Genomic DNA, 15,000 nt, shown 5'->3' with positions numbered 1-15,000 from the left:
TTACCACATTCTGATATCTAAATGATGTCTCGCTCACGCCAATACATGCACGGACAAGTGTAAGCGAAATGCACGCGCGACTGACGTCATATAGATATCATTTTGTTGTCCCAATGTAAGTTTGAATTGGCCTCCTAAGCGAACCCCATCTTGAATGCAAGGCCCTTGAAAGATTTCAGCGTATTCTAATCACATATGATCTCGCCACAGCAGTTGTCCGCAGTTGTCTTTTCAGGAGTCGGGATGACGAGACGGCAACCGTCCGGTACTACAGCGTTACCGCATCTGAAATACCATAAATAGAAAAACTATAGAAGATCACTCTTTGTGAATGAAAAAGTTTCCATCAAAACCGCCTTTCAGTCACCACAATACCTAGTCTAATCTAACCAAATGATGCGTTTTTTTCCGAAAGTCTTGCTCAAATACCAACAGCAAATTTTGTTGGCAAAAACTTATCACCAGGGGCTCATTTCTCGAAGACTTATTATTAGTCCACGGATTGTCAAATCGTATGGGTTGTCATGACAACACACTAATAATACCTATTAGACTAATATCGTTCGAGAAATGGGCCCCAAAATAACAAAGTGCCTGAGGAAATAACGGTAGCAATACACTTAATTGGCTTCTTGCAAGCAGACCACAGATCTACATTTATTTGATTAATATATGCCAATTGAAATGGAAAACCAAGGAAAGGAGGATAGACTGATGACGACAGAGAGGTATGGAAGAAAGAAACATGCTGAGCCGACCCCCTCTTAGAAAGAATATTAGACTATAATTTAACCGGTCTTAGGTCGCTCTAAGACTTAAATAATAGACGTAGCTAGGAAAGCGGCTAAGTTGACATGGGACTGGTCTGGTCATGTTTGCCGAATGCCGGATGACTTGTGGGCCAAGTTACCGCAGAGTGGGAGCGCCACACGGTGGGCTGAAAATCGGCCTCCATAGAAATAGAAACCGAAGTCTTAAATTTGAACTTTTTTTTATTGGAATATCTTTTGTTAGGTTTTATTATGTCCCAAAATTAATCTTAGCTAATTTGGTTGGAAAAATAATTAATTATAATTTTTTTTCAAAATCTTTGTATGGCGCGTATCAGAAAAATCGAGTTTTCTCCGAAAATAAAAAGTTAACCGTAATATCCTGACAGATGATTTTAAAACCAATTATTCTTGATTTTTCCACATAATTAGAATTTTCCTACGGGGTGCACTTTTTTTAAAAATCGATATATGTTTTTTATTTTTTTTATTTAATTTTTATATTTTAATACGGTTATACTCGTTATTTTGACTATAAAAAATGAATTTGAGTTTGATCGATCCAATAACTTACGCGTAGTGAATTTTTGTTCTAAGCAAATGTATGGAGCGTACGAGTAAAACGGATTTTTTTTCAAAAATTAAAGGTATACCGTAATATCCTTGCAGATGATTTAAGTACCAATTATTAAGAATATTTTGACATAACGCGAACTTTTCTACCGTATGCACTTATTTAATAAAAAATAAAAAACTTATTTTTTCATGCTGAAATATCTTTTTTTCATTGTTTTAATCAAATAAATAATAAACATACAAGAGTTACAAGTAGAAAATTGAAAATAAAACCATTACATCCTTTACATTATTACCCTTGTATCCTCTTTATTACATTATCTTTGTACTTAATGAAACAGTATTTAACAAATGACACATTGACAACTGATGAGTCTAAAATTAATGATTATTAATGAGGTCCGGTTACAATCGTTAGTAGATACTATGAATGCAGTTTAATCATTAAGGTTTTAATCATTATGCTTATAATTAGACGTAAAACTAGTTACAATAACAATGATATAGAATGGTGGTGTTCATTAATTAGTACTTGCAATAAATAGGTAAGGGGTACATTTTATATTTTAGTTCATCTTGAGCTTCTTAACCGCTAACTTATACGACCATAAACCATGGACAGTCTTATTACGAACTTGGACTTGTTTGTTATCCTAAAATCTCAAAAATTATACATTGTTCTAAATTTTTCTGTGTTCCGTTGGCTTTTCTTCCATCTGTCAGTAGCAGCTTTCAAGGTGTCACGATCTTCTTCTGATAGGTTAAGGTTTGATTTAGTTAGCACTATTTCAAACAAAGCTTTGTGATTTAAACTAGATCCTTGAGATTTTAGGATAACAAACAAGTCCAAGTTCGTAATAAGACTGTCCATGGTTTATGGTCGTATAAGTTAGCGGTTAAGAAGCTCAAGATGAACTAAAATATAAAATGTACCCCTTACCTATTTATTGCAAGTACTAATGAACACCACCATTCTATATCATTGTTATTGTAATTAGTTTTACGTCTAATTATAAGCATAATGATTAAAACCTTAATGATTAAACTGCATTCATAGTATCTACTAACGATTGTAACCAGACCTCATTAATAATCATTAATTTTAGACTCATCAGTTGTCAATGTGTCATTTGTTAAATACTGTTTCATTAAGTACAAAGATAATGTAATAAAGAGGATACAAGGGTAATAATGTAAAGGATGTAATGGTTTTATTTTCAATTTTCTACTTGTAACTCTTGTATGTTTATTATTTATTTGATTAAAACAATGAAAAAAAGATATTTCAGCATTTTATTTTTTATTAAATAAGTGCATACGGTAGAAAAGTTCGCGTTATGTCAAAATATTCTTAATAATTGGTACTTAAATCATCTGCAAGGATATTACGGTATACCTTTAATTTTTGAAAAAACATCCGTTTTACTCGTACGCTCCATACATTTGCTTAGAACAAAAATTCACTACGCGTAAGTTATTGGATCGATCAAACTCAAATTCATTTTTTGTAGTCAAAATAACGAGTATAACCGTATTAAAATATAAAAAAACATATATCGATTTTTTTAAAAAAAAGTGCACCCCGTAGGAAAATTCTAATTATGTGAAAAAATCAAGAATAATTGGTTTTAAAATCACCTGTCAGAATATTACGGTTAACTTTTTATTTTCGGAGAAAACTCGATTTTTCTGATACGCGCCATACAAAGATTTTGAAAAAAAAAATATAATTAATTATTTTTCCAACCAAATTAGCTAAGATTAATTTTGGGACATAATAAAACCTAACAAAAGCTATTCCAATAAAAAAAAGTTCAAATTTAAGACTTCGGTTTCTATTTCTATGGAGGCCGATTTTCAGCCCACCGTGCGCCACGAGTCTAACCGGGAATCCGGCAGTTGTCGTATCGTCGGTGATGGCGGGATACTTAACTTGGACTCCTTTTTGAGAGGCTGGCCAGATATAGCACTAAACAGAGGACTGGAAAAAGGGAGGGGAGGCCTTTGCCCAACAGTGGGATACAGTGGGCTCTGAATAATAGTTAATAGTAGTTCAATGTTTGTATATTGTCACTGTCTCTGTGTCACCCCTATGTTTATGTTTGTCTCTATTAAAAAACTTTTACAAAAAAAAAGAAAACCGACTTCAAAAAGGATAAAATAAAATATAATCCGTTTTTAAGTATATGCGCTACTAACTGATATGTTTGAAGTCGGTGCCAAGCCAAATTTGAAGCATACCATGATTTTAGGGCGATCCGATAACAATTTTTGCCATAACAAGGATTGCCTTACACGACATCAATTATCATACTTTCTGTAGATACCTAAGAACCCACTGTCAATCCATAAAACTTATTGAACTCACGTATCAATCTGGGTTTCGTTATTGCCGTGGCAAACGTAGATGGCACACGGTTTGCCGTCAGCTGGCCTGTAGGGCTCTTCATTGGGCAACACCTTATTCAACTCCGGAATGTAGCACCCTTCTTGGTCGGCTAAGGATAAAAATAGAATAGAAATTATGTATATTTAAAAGAAATAAAGAAATATTAAATATTAAGGGCCATCATAGGATCAATATTTGAAGAACTAAATTTAAAGTAGTAATGATACGTCCGTCATGTAAAGTAAAGGAAGCAACAGAAACATAATGCAATAATGTATATCGATAGAAATATGTCATTCTAAGCAAGTAAAAAATAGAGACAAAAAAAATCTGTAAGGTTTAGTTAGGAGCCTTTCGCAAAATACGTGAGAAAATAAACATCAGATGAAAATCTTTAAAAAGTTGGCAGTAGGTAAACCACTTAATTTTATATTTACAGTTTATAAAGTTTAGTATTAAATTATATTTTAGTTTGTAATTTTTACTTTAAGGCTTTATTTTTTGTTGTTTATATTACTTGTTATTAAGGATGAAAAAATATCAGTACTTTCATTGGCAAATTAAGTGACATCATGAATTCATGACACAAAACCTTTGAAAATCAGTCAATAACCAATATTTGAATATTAAATCTAGGAATTTAAATCATAAATAAAATTAAAGCCAATTCGCAAAATGTTTTTTAACTTTTCATTAAATTTTAACTACTGTTCAAATAATGGCGTAAATAGAGAATAAAATACTGTTCAAACATTCCGACAATTTATTAAAACGATAAAATACGTGGACGTTTAATTAAAGTAAAATTTTCAATTCACATACCAAACTCTGCAGGTTTTTCGACGTATGGTTGAAAATGCACAGCACTGAACGCTATTTCCAGAAGAGCTAAAAAGACTATTGTTTTATACATGGTGTTCATTTATTTCTTTGATGTTTACACAGTTGGTTGCTAGTGAGACGCGTATGGTAAGAGATTATAACTTTATAAGTTACTTTGTAAAAATGCAAAGTAGTCGGAAATAAGGAAAATTGTGTAACGATTGTGACTTCTAATACAAATAGGATTATAATAACCTTGTGCTGGAGATCGTGATGTTATTATACACGGTTAGGTATTAGTTGTAGGTACCTACTCTTTCTTGTTGTGAATGGGAAATCCAGTAACGAGAATTTTGGGGCAGGTCAAATATCTATGTAAATAATCTCTTTTGACTTTGCCATAGTAGGTGCAATTGACGTCTAATATAATTATAATTTTTATTCACATTTTCCGCCTTTTTACAACAATAGATGAATTTAACAAGAAAACCGACAACGTCTGTACAAGGGCCATTTTATTTGATGTTGTACACTATTCTTTTTCAGGTTTGTCTTGGTACCTACTGATGTTTATTTACCCTGTTAAGTTTTTCTTTTTTGTACCATCACGCTCCACGATTATTGAGCCATTTATGGTCCTAGCTAAACTGGTTATTTAATGCTTACGCTATAGAATTTCCAATTTAGCAAGAACCCTAAATGGCATCTCAATCCCGTGTGGTGACTGTACAATAACGTGTTTTACGACTACTTAAACGACGGTTCCTACATAGAATACATAATAGGTAGGTAGGTATACCTAATATTTGGTTTTCCTTATTGTCCTATTGTAACGTTTCCAGTGTTTCCACGTAGAGCTCATAACGTATTCAATGTGCTTAATGCTCATGTTTCCAAGATATGGCCATGAAATTATTGTTATTTAGAAGCAGACATTTAATAGTCTTTCATGTTATGATGTTTATGGAGTCTTATTAAACGTCATTGTGGTCATGTGGTGATATGTGTAATATGTGTGGTGATATAAATAAGGTGCCTGCGCCAAAGCCCGGTTCTAATGCTAGCCTACATTCAAAATTTCATACTTTTATAAGCGCCACTTGCACCATTCACCTAACCCGGGGTTAACTGGTTAAACCTGATGTTACCATAGTTACCGGTACAATTTGACACTGGTTAACGGTTTAACCGCTTAACCCTGGGTTAGTGGGATGGTGCGAATGGGCCTAACCTAAGTCATGTAATGGGTTAAAATTTTACGTTCATGTTCGTTAGTACCGTAGACAATAGTAGTTTATGTGACTGCTACATAATGAAAGGCATTAAAATACGAGTGTGGGTTTATGAAACGAATGAAATGAGTTTCATAATAGTATCACACGAGTGTTTTAATGCCTAATTATGTACAGTTACATACACTGCTTTATCTACACACATATTATAAACTTTCTATGATATATTCACTAACCTCATATTACAGCCGACATTGGGGCACTTTCCTCTCTGGCGGAACTCGCGAATATGAGATGGCGTCTCCGAAATATCTTTATCGCACATTTTACACGAAACGTTTGTTATAGTTACTTTAAAAACAACAAAACAAATTATTTTTTACTTACAAACTAATTAAAAGATAAACTGTACGTCAAATGTCGGCAAATGAAAACTTTTTTCACGCATGTCACGCATCCGTAGTTTTTATTTTTTAATTCAAAGACAAACTAGAGTCGGGGTCGATTACCATATCGTCCGATACCAACTTACAAGCGAGATTTGTCAGTATTGTATGCAATTGTCATTTGATTTCGAATAAAACGTCATCTCGACTGATATTAGAATAGGGGTCAAATCAAATTGCCTTTTTTTCCAGAGATGTTCGAAATTTGAATGTCATTGATTTTGATATAGTAATGAAGCTATTACCACATTTTCACAGATAAGAAATTTGCTGTAACAAAACAGTTTATCGTAATGTGGGCCATTATTTACGGATTTTGAAGGTATCATAGAGAGTTTATGATATGTGTGTAGATAAAACTGCAATAATGCAAAACTAAAAAAAAAATAACGATGGACCTTCTTTGGCGCTGCCTACTTTGGATTTTATCTCGATTTTTTTTTTATTTATTTATTACAATAAGAGTTCGAAATTTTTGAAAACTTGTATGGAATCTGTTTTTCGCTCCTAGATAAATCTTATAAAAATCAAAATACCTAAACACTTGAGTCAAACCAAGTCAAACGAAGGGGTATACTCGTAGCTATTTTAAATATAAGTAGGTACTTAAGTAGGTATCAAAGTGTGTAGAAATATTTTCCTCTACGGAACAGAGGAAAATGGGAATTACGTCTGTATGGAGAAGACATCCTAAACTATCCTCATAAGCTGTAGGTATGTGTACATATGTTCCTCCACCAAACACTTCGCACATACAAATGATAATATGAATAAGTTCGTAAACCATAATTATTAATAGATTCAAACCAAACATTCGTCTCTAAACACGTGTAGGTACCTATTAAATCAAGCCATTAAAGTTTAATCTGTACTACAACGTAATAAGAGCTTTCTATCTTACAGATTAGTATAAGTTGGACATTGGGATGTTAAACATATTATACACATATTGGTGGGAATTTGCATACAGGCCTATTCGAACGTACACTGATATCAGAATGACATCTAACTAATGTCATTAAATTTTTGGACATTTCACTTGTACTCCTGTTCGTGTATTGGCGCCGAGACAAATGATAATTGATAATTAAATAACATGATTCAAATATCATTCTGATGACAATGTACGTTCGAATTGGCCTGTGAGTAGGTATAAAAAGGAACGTGTTACCATTAGGTAACACGTTCCTTCATCTTCATCTTTGTTATTTTGGCTCTGACAGGATTTCTTGTTAAAAATGTTGAAGTTACTTGGTCTTTTAGCCTTGGTCACTATGGCTTATGCTGCTTTATCAAGATACCCACCCCAAGAGAAACCGGCTGAGTTTGGTAAATAATTTAATTGTTTAATTACTTAACATGATATAATAAGAATTTTCGGCAGAATAGACAGTCGCGGACGGGGGCTAGAATTATTATTAATTCCTTTTAGTACTACCTATATAACTAATTACCTAACTATAATTATAATAAGAGTAAATCTACACCTTCCGAGAATAGTTCTCGTCTACAAATCGCATTTTTCAACCGATTCTCGTGATTTTTTTTTGTCGATTTAGTTTTTGGAAATAAGTAATAAGATTTTGCAAAAATTTTCAAAATGACGGAACTAAGGGGGTTTGCGAGGTCTATAGACAGAGTTAATAGTATAAATATTATTACATATTATGTATATGAATATAACATTCCAGCGAACCAAGAAGGATGCTACATCGCGGCCCTAAACAGGGTGTTGCCTTACGAAAAACCTTATTATCCAGATCAAAAATGTGAACTGTACACTTGTCAGAGAAACGGAGAAACACGCTGGGAAACGTAAGTTTGAGAAAACTTTTTCAAAAGATATCTACGCTGATAATGATAAATAGTAGATATACTCTGTCAAGCCATTTCCGTCAGTAGAAAAGTCCGTCAAATTCAAAAAATGTAGGCGCGATGAGTTTACTTTCCATAGAAAATTTGAATTTATCGCAATTTTCTACTGACAAATTGTTTGACCGTCTATAGCAACCTGTTAAGTACTTACAGTCTAATTGTTTTAATTTTAAGTAATTTATATCTTTATATTAAGCTATTAGAGAACGTTAGATGCTTTTGACGCGTAGTCTGTTATTTTTGATGCTGACCATACCATGGCATAGACAAAACAGCAAGTTCATAGAGTTAGTTAGACCAAGACAAGTCTGCAACGATTTTGATAGCACACCACGCAGTGCAAGTGTTATTTTGAAAGTCAAACTTCTATGAAATTATGACGTATTAAATAACACTTGCACTGCGTATGCTATCAAAATCGTTGCAGACTTTTCTTGGTCTAGCTCTATCAAATATAAGAAAAATAAAAAACGGAAGCGATGGGCCTTCTTTAGCGCCTCAGGTTATCATCGATTTGCATATGTTCATATGTCCACAGTTGCGGGGCTGTCTTTGTCAAGCCAGGGTGCAGAAAGTCTGAAGGCGACCTGAGCAAGCGCTACCCCGACTGTTGTCCAACTGAAGTGTGCAACTGAGAATTCTATGCAGCTTGGAAAAATGTTTTTTGTAGAGTATTTTTGGATATTATTGAAATTAAAATTATTTGTATTTTTCATTGCCTACAAGTGTTTCTCGTCAAGATACCCAATATATCTTAATGTAAAGAAGAGTTATTAAAAAATGTATTAGAGTAGTGTGTAACGTACCTTGTAAAAACCACGAAAGTCTCAAATCCCTCAATCTTTAATAAATATACGATTTTACCTTACTTCTTCGTGTCTTTGGAGAAAAGCGCTAGTTATAGTGATCATGAATGCTGGATACAAAGACACGTGCCGAGAGTTTTTCAAAACCCTGAAAATCATGACATCAGTGGCCCAATACATATATGAAACTATTATGTTTGTCAGGGAGAATATACACACGTTCAGAAAGAAAGGAGAATCGGAGCGCCCAAATCGTTATCCAAATGACCTCTGTATGAGCCCCCATAAAATCGCAATGGCAAAAAAAATGCCAGGAGTTATTGGTCGTAATTTATATAATAAATTACCCGAACATCTCAAAAAGGAATCAAGATTGACAGTGTTTCGTGCTCAAGTGAAAGACCTATTATTAAAAAATACTCTGTATAACTTAAATGAATTTAATGAAATGTGAATGTTACAAATTATGACATGCATGCATCTTAGTTTAATATTTCCTGACTAGTCGCACTTGTTAGTAGTATAGATATTGTGTACACGATGTATATCTTTAATGTACCTATTACCATGTGTGATGAATAAACTATTATCTATCTATCTATCTATATGCCTAGGCAAGAATAGCAATTCGTAGATTCGTCTTCTTAGTCGGCCTCAGCTTTGCATCGTCCTACAAAATCGAATCTTATACACGAATTGCCCTTTCCCGGCCTCCGCAATTATGTACAAATTAAAAAAAAAATTACCGACCCCTAAACTGGAAAAACGAGTAGCATTGTACTCTTTATAAGGATACAAATTAGTTACCATTAGCTTAAGAAGATCATAAAGCCACCATGTCAAGGAAAACTGAGGCGATACTTACGCCTTTTTCATTTTACCTAAATGATAATGATATACATATATTATGGAATAGCCCATGACGCATAATTTATTTGACAAAGATATATCTCAATAGACGTCCCAAGTAATTTAATTTTATGAACATAAGGGCGCATAGCCTACGTGGCAATCGTTAACGCTCCGTAGCGTATCGTAGTAATTTCTCTCTATCACTCTTCCATACTAGTGCGACAGTGACAGTTATGTTTCTTTCGCTACGGAGCGTTAACGATTGCACGTTGGCTACGCACCCAGGGGCCAAGATGACAATTGTTGATAGAAAACGCCAATTGAAAGTTAAATAACTACATAACATGTGAACATATTATAGTTACGTGAATTTTCGTGTCATCCCGACAGAATTTTTTTTTCGTTCAGCGTTTGTCAATGTAATATCGTCAATTTAGCAATTATCTCCTAGGGTTAGTTACCTAGGTGATACTCGTAATTGTTTATAGACACAACGCCTATAGTAACACAAATAACGCAAAAAAATGAACACATTCGCATCTGACATCTCTATACATTTTTATACTTTCCAATGGCTTTTATAAGTAGACTATAAAATATTGTCATCTTGGCTACGACCTCATTTCGGATAATACATTTTAGTATTGGACAAAATATTGTAGATAATTATTCTAATTATATTCATGGCTCAGGTATAAATAGTTTTACAGTTTTTTAAAGAAGAAAATTTTCATTAATTTTCAACAAAAATATTCACTTTGACCATGTACCGTGCTCGCATATCGATTAGACATGGTAGTTTCTGCATGGTCTAGTCAAATATATGTCTATAAATGTTAAGGAGATCAAGTTACCCTTGTTTATAAGATGTTGTGAGGCTTTTCCTGTATCAGAAGTTTTTTGACGTTTGGTAGTAAGGTAGCTTTTTTTATTAAAAATGAACTGTTTTTGTGTAAGTTTAGTTTTGCTTTCAGCAGTAATGTATACTAATGCTGCTGTTGCGTTATATAAGGCACAAAAGAAGCCGGCAGAATTTGGTAAGCAAACGCTTGCGGTTATTTTTATAGTATTTAAGTAAAACTAAAATACATCTAAATAATTGGGCCTCTTTGGCATGGTGTCGAGGATGCTGGCAGCATTTCCCTCGGTCACCAGTGAAACGGTTCAGTCTTTTATTAAGCTTTTTGAAAAGCTGGAGAGCATTAGGAACCCACGGCCCAAAGGTCTTAACTAGAGGCGAATGGTCTCAACTATGAAGTACGAGTAATATGCGTCGCGCCGTAAAGAGCCGGAAAATTTGGAAAATGTATTCTTATTCATTATTTCCATTAATTTTTCTCGAACTTTTAACTTTTCTTTTTTCTTCCCCATGAAATCTACTACTCTACTATTTAAATTGGTTTGTCTGACTAGATTTTTTATTTTTTTTGCAATAAATGTATCTTTACTATTAATATTTTGTACCTAAGGAGTACAGTAATTGTTAATTTTACTAGTGCATCTTAACATTTGATCTTCTTTTTCAAATGCTTCTTAAGGAGAGGATGCGGATTATCAGCCAATAGATGACGTCAGTGTGCACAAATTGAGGATTTTCACCGTTTCCCCTAAAATAAAAACAGTTTCTTAATATGTGTTGATGTTGGCGCATATAAAAATCTAGGTACTACCCAAACATTATAGATTCAAGTGAAGGAAATCTATATAATTAGATGCCATGAAAGTTTGAATTAAATTTGCGCAAGAAGAACCACCTAAGCACCTAACCACCTGTTTTATTATACATATTTATTTCAGCAAACCAGGACGGATGCTACCTTGAACACTTGAATAAAGTGATACCATATGGCGATTACTACCCTGAGAATTCGTGTTACAAGTACACGTGTGATACGGATAACATTACGCAGACGTTCTCGTAAGTATTGTAGACTTTGTTTTGCTACACATTAAGGGGCACTTCCACCATCCCACTAACACGGGGTTAAACCGTCAACCAGTATTAAATTGTACTGGTAACCATGGTAACGCGAGGAAGATAATGATGATAATCTTCTAGCCTTGTCCCGTCATGATGATGATCTTCTAGTCCCGTCATTTTAAATACTGATGTACAATTTAAACATTTTTATCGCAGATGCGGCGTAGTGGAAGTAGACAAAAGATGTGCACTCGTCAGCAACGAAAAGGCAGCCTATCCTGATTGCTGTCCTATTGAGATATGCGGAACCATTTCACCAGAATATTTAACTGAAGAAGAAAATGTAACTAAACCAGTGTTAGAAGAATCCAGTGAAGCAGGAGCGAAATCACCAGAAGATATCAGTGGAGAAGGAACTAAATCACGAAAAGAATCCAATGAAGAAGGAACTGAATCGCTAGAAGAATCCAATGAAGAAGGAGCTAAATCACTAGAAGAATCTAGTGATGAAGGCAGAACTGGACCGCCTGTGTTTGAGGAAACCAGTGAGAGTCTAGCAACTGAAAGCAGTGTAGTGAAATCATTAACTCATGAAGGACAGATTAATGAGATTCTGATTGCTGTTGAGAATTCGAATTTGGGTGGTTAGGTTGTTACCGGATATTAATAAATTAGAAATTCTAATCGTAACAGTGTTTTTTTTTTCTATTTAAAAAGCAGTAAGTTAGTAATCATTTGAAATTAATGTTTCTTTACACCAGTAATAATTTTTTCACCTCAGCAGCTCGAACAAGGGTACTTTGCTTCTTAAAAACAGTGAGCAAAATGCGATTTTGCTCACTGAGTCATTTTGTCTCACTCAGTGAGCAAAATCGCATTTTGCTCACTGAGTGTGTCTCACACAGTGAGCAAAATGCGATTTTGCTCACTGAGTGAGACAAAATGACATTCAAGTGACCTTTAATGTCATTTCAACATGCGGGGTCTAATACAAGTTCGATATACTTGGGTTCTATTATCTCTGTCCCTCTAGGTATGTTCTCACTGCTTAGGGTGAAAAATTTTGTGTACTACACGAGATCAAAGTTATTTACATCTCGTGCGCTTTTGAATCCCTTACTACGCTCAAGATTCTAAATTAGATTCACTCGCTACGCTCGTGAATCTATTATAGAATCTTTCGCTTGCACGGGACTCAAAATAAGCACTCGAAGAAATATCAAACTTTGATCTCTTGTTGTACAAATAACTATAGTTGGCCAACGTAGATTGGGTAAGTAATATAAGACATAAGAACTTATACTATAATATTCATATTATATACGCTCATATTGTATAAGTTTGTTTTGTATACCGTTCAAGGTGTATAACGAACGTTAGATATAACATCAAAATATCTATTTTTGTTAAATATAACGTTATTTAAGTATAATATCATTGTATATAACGATCATTATGTATAACGTTCATAATATCTCAGATTTATAATCTAACACCAAAATGCATAATGCTCGTATAGAATAACCTAACCTAACCTACTTTTCTGGCAGCAGTTTGTTTTCTGTAGGGGTCGCAGTTGTAACCTAACCTAACCTACTTTTCTGGCAGCAGTTTGTTTTCTGTAGGGGTCGCAGTTCTAACCTAACCTAACCTACTTTTCTGGCAGCAGTTTGTTTTCTGTAGGGGTCGCAGTTCTAACCTAACCTACTTTTCTAGCAGCAGTTTGTTTTCTGTAGGGGTAGCAGTTCTAACCTAACCTAACCTACTTTTCTGGCAGCAGTTTGTTTTCTGTAGGGGTCGGAGTTCTAACCTAACCTACTTTTCTAGCAGCAGTTTGTTTTCTGTAGGGGTCGCAGTTCTAACCTAACCTACTTTTCTGGCAGAGTTTGTTTTCTGTAGGGATCGCAGTTCTAACCTAACCTACTTTTCTGGCAACAGCTTGTTTTGTATAGGGGTAGCAGTTATAACCTATTTAGTATATCATACGCTATTATATTCTATAATCATTATACTAAAAGATAGTATATACTATGATGTATATACGTTATGTATGTTATATAAACTGAATTTATAGTATTTGAGTGTTATATAAAAAATCATTATACAAAATGAGTATTATGTTAAATGACCGATATTCCTAATATAAATATTGATTTTGATGTTATAGCAAACGTTCATTATATCTTGTGAACGTTATTAATATGAAATTATATATTATGTAGTTATATCTCTTGGGACGCACCCACGTAGATTACATTTGGACCAACTTTGTATAAATTTGTATTTATTTGGTTTACCACTACATTGCTGGTAGAGTTTTCATCAAACTTAGATCACTTTTATTTGATTTAAAAGTATTTATATGGCACAATGTAAATAAAATTAAAAGCAGTCTGTGGGTAAGAATGATTTACTAGTATTTTTATATTTGACCTAATTTACGTAATAATATAATGAAGCTGAAATTTTTCTTTAATTCCCTTTAATAAAAAAAAGAATGCACGGCAATGAATTGTTGCTTTACACATTTTTTCATACAGGGGGTAAGTATTAAGTTATATTATAGACTAGACGGGCCCGCAGCTCCGCTCGCGTAAATGAAATAAAGAGTTTGTCTTATGTTTAGTTAAATACCGACATTATTATGTATTCAACCCTGCCAGGGTTTATAACTGTGATAAGGATTTCTTATTTGTCAAGTAGGTAGCCGTTATTTGGGTAACTTAATTCGAAAATTTCTTATAACGTACGTAGGTATTTATTTAAAACTTGTTTTAACATAAAATTATTACTTATTGTTGTAAGCCTAGTTGCAAAAACGTTCATTCGATTACTTACTTATTTTCCGCTTTAAGCCACGAATATGGACGACCACCACCCATAAATCGCCTTTTCATACAAACGTAGGTAGTCCCCATTTCCTTTTCTGGATCTTAACATTACTACGGCTAAGGTGACGCAACGATCCAAAGGACTCACCTGGCCTCCGATACCAGATCACGTCATGTTTCTTGCGATCTTGCGATAGCTCTCGCCATCGGGCGTCTCCCATTTTGTTGTCCCAAGTACGCTCGTCTGCCATTCTATAACTTTATATTTTTGGCTCATCTAGGCAGCCCTTTCCCTGGACGAATGACAATGTTTGCCGAAGCCATCAAAATCAATCTGAATAATAATAACTCATAAAGAAATTTAAAACAATAAAATACAAATTATTAACACGATAATCATACGATAATATTAATTTGATTGATATGTCATAAATGGCATAATTCACTCGTATGGGCTATGGACGAAGGTTGAGGTTGGCA

The 15,000-nt window shown here is 33.9% G+C and overlaps 3 protein-coding genes across 4 annotated transcripts in view; 2 read left to right on the top strand and 1 right to left on the bottom strand.

The window, feature by feature from the left end:
- Nucleotides 1-12,339, top strand: part of LOC134796771 (uncharacterized) — a 28,253-nt gene extending 15,914 nt beyond the window's left edge. Inside the window, exons 1-3 of one of the 2 annotated variants that reach the window (XM_063768988.1) lie at nucleotides 10,704-10,805; nucleotides 11,566-11,686; nucleotides 11,906-12,339. In XM_063768988.1, the coding sequence (XP_063625058.1) occupies nucleotides 10,706-10,805; nucleotides 11,566-11,686; nucleotides 11,906-12,338 (654 nt within the window). In that variant the 5' untranslated portion in view covers nucleotides 10,704-10,705 and the 3' untranslated portion in view covers nucleotide 12,339. Of the gene's footprint in view, nucleotides 1-10,703; nucleotides 10,806-11,565; nucleotides 11,687-11,905 lie in introns of those variants that run through there. The other variant, XR_010144990.1, reaches the window with a different exon arrangement.
- On the bottom strand, nucleotides 129-4,705 carry LOC134796926 (uncharacterized). Its single transcript, XM_063769121.1, has 3 exons — nucleotides 4,558-4,705; nucleotides 3,715-3,844; nucleotides 129-285 (listed from the first exon to the last, which is right to left on the bottom strand). The coding sequence occupies exons 1-3, from the start codon at nucleotides 4,655-4,657 to the stop codon at nucleotides 186-188; spliced, it is 330 nt and encodes a 109-aa protein (XP_063625191.1). The 5' UTR covers nucleotides 4,658-4,705; the 3' UTR covers nucleotides 129-185.
- On the top strand, nucleotides 7,444-8,761 carry LOC134796925 (la1-like protein 15). Its single transcript, XM_063769120.1, has 3 exons — nucleotides 7,444-7,564; nucleotides 7,927-8,050; nucleotides 8,649-8,761. The coding sequence occupies exons 1-3, from the start codon at nucleotides 7,474-7,476 to the stop codon at nucleotides 8,743-8,745; spliced, it is 312 nt and encodes a 103-aa protein (XP_063625190.1). The 5' UTR covers nucleotides 7,444-7,473; the 3' UTR covers nucleotides 8,746-8,761.
- Nucleotides 12,340-15,000: the final 2,661 nt, after the last annotated feature.

This window comes from Cydia splendana, chromosome 14 (genome assembly GCF_910591565.1).
Source record: "Cydia splendana chromosome 14, ilCydSple1.2, whole genome shotgun sequence".
NCBI classification, from domain to species: Eukaryota; Metazoa; Arthropoda; class Insecta; order Lepidoptera; family Tortricidae; genus Cydia; species Cydia splendana.
Note: the sequence above shows the minus strand (reverse complement) of the source record. Positions and strands in the feature narration are given on the sequence as shown.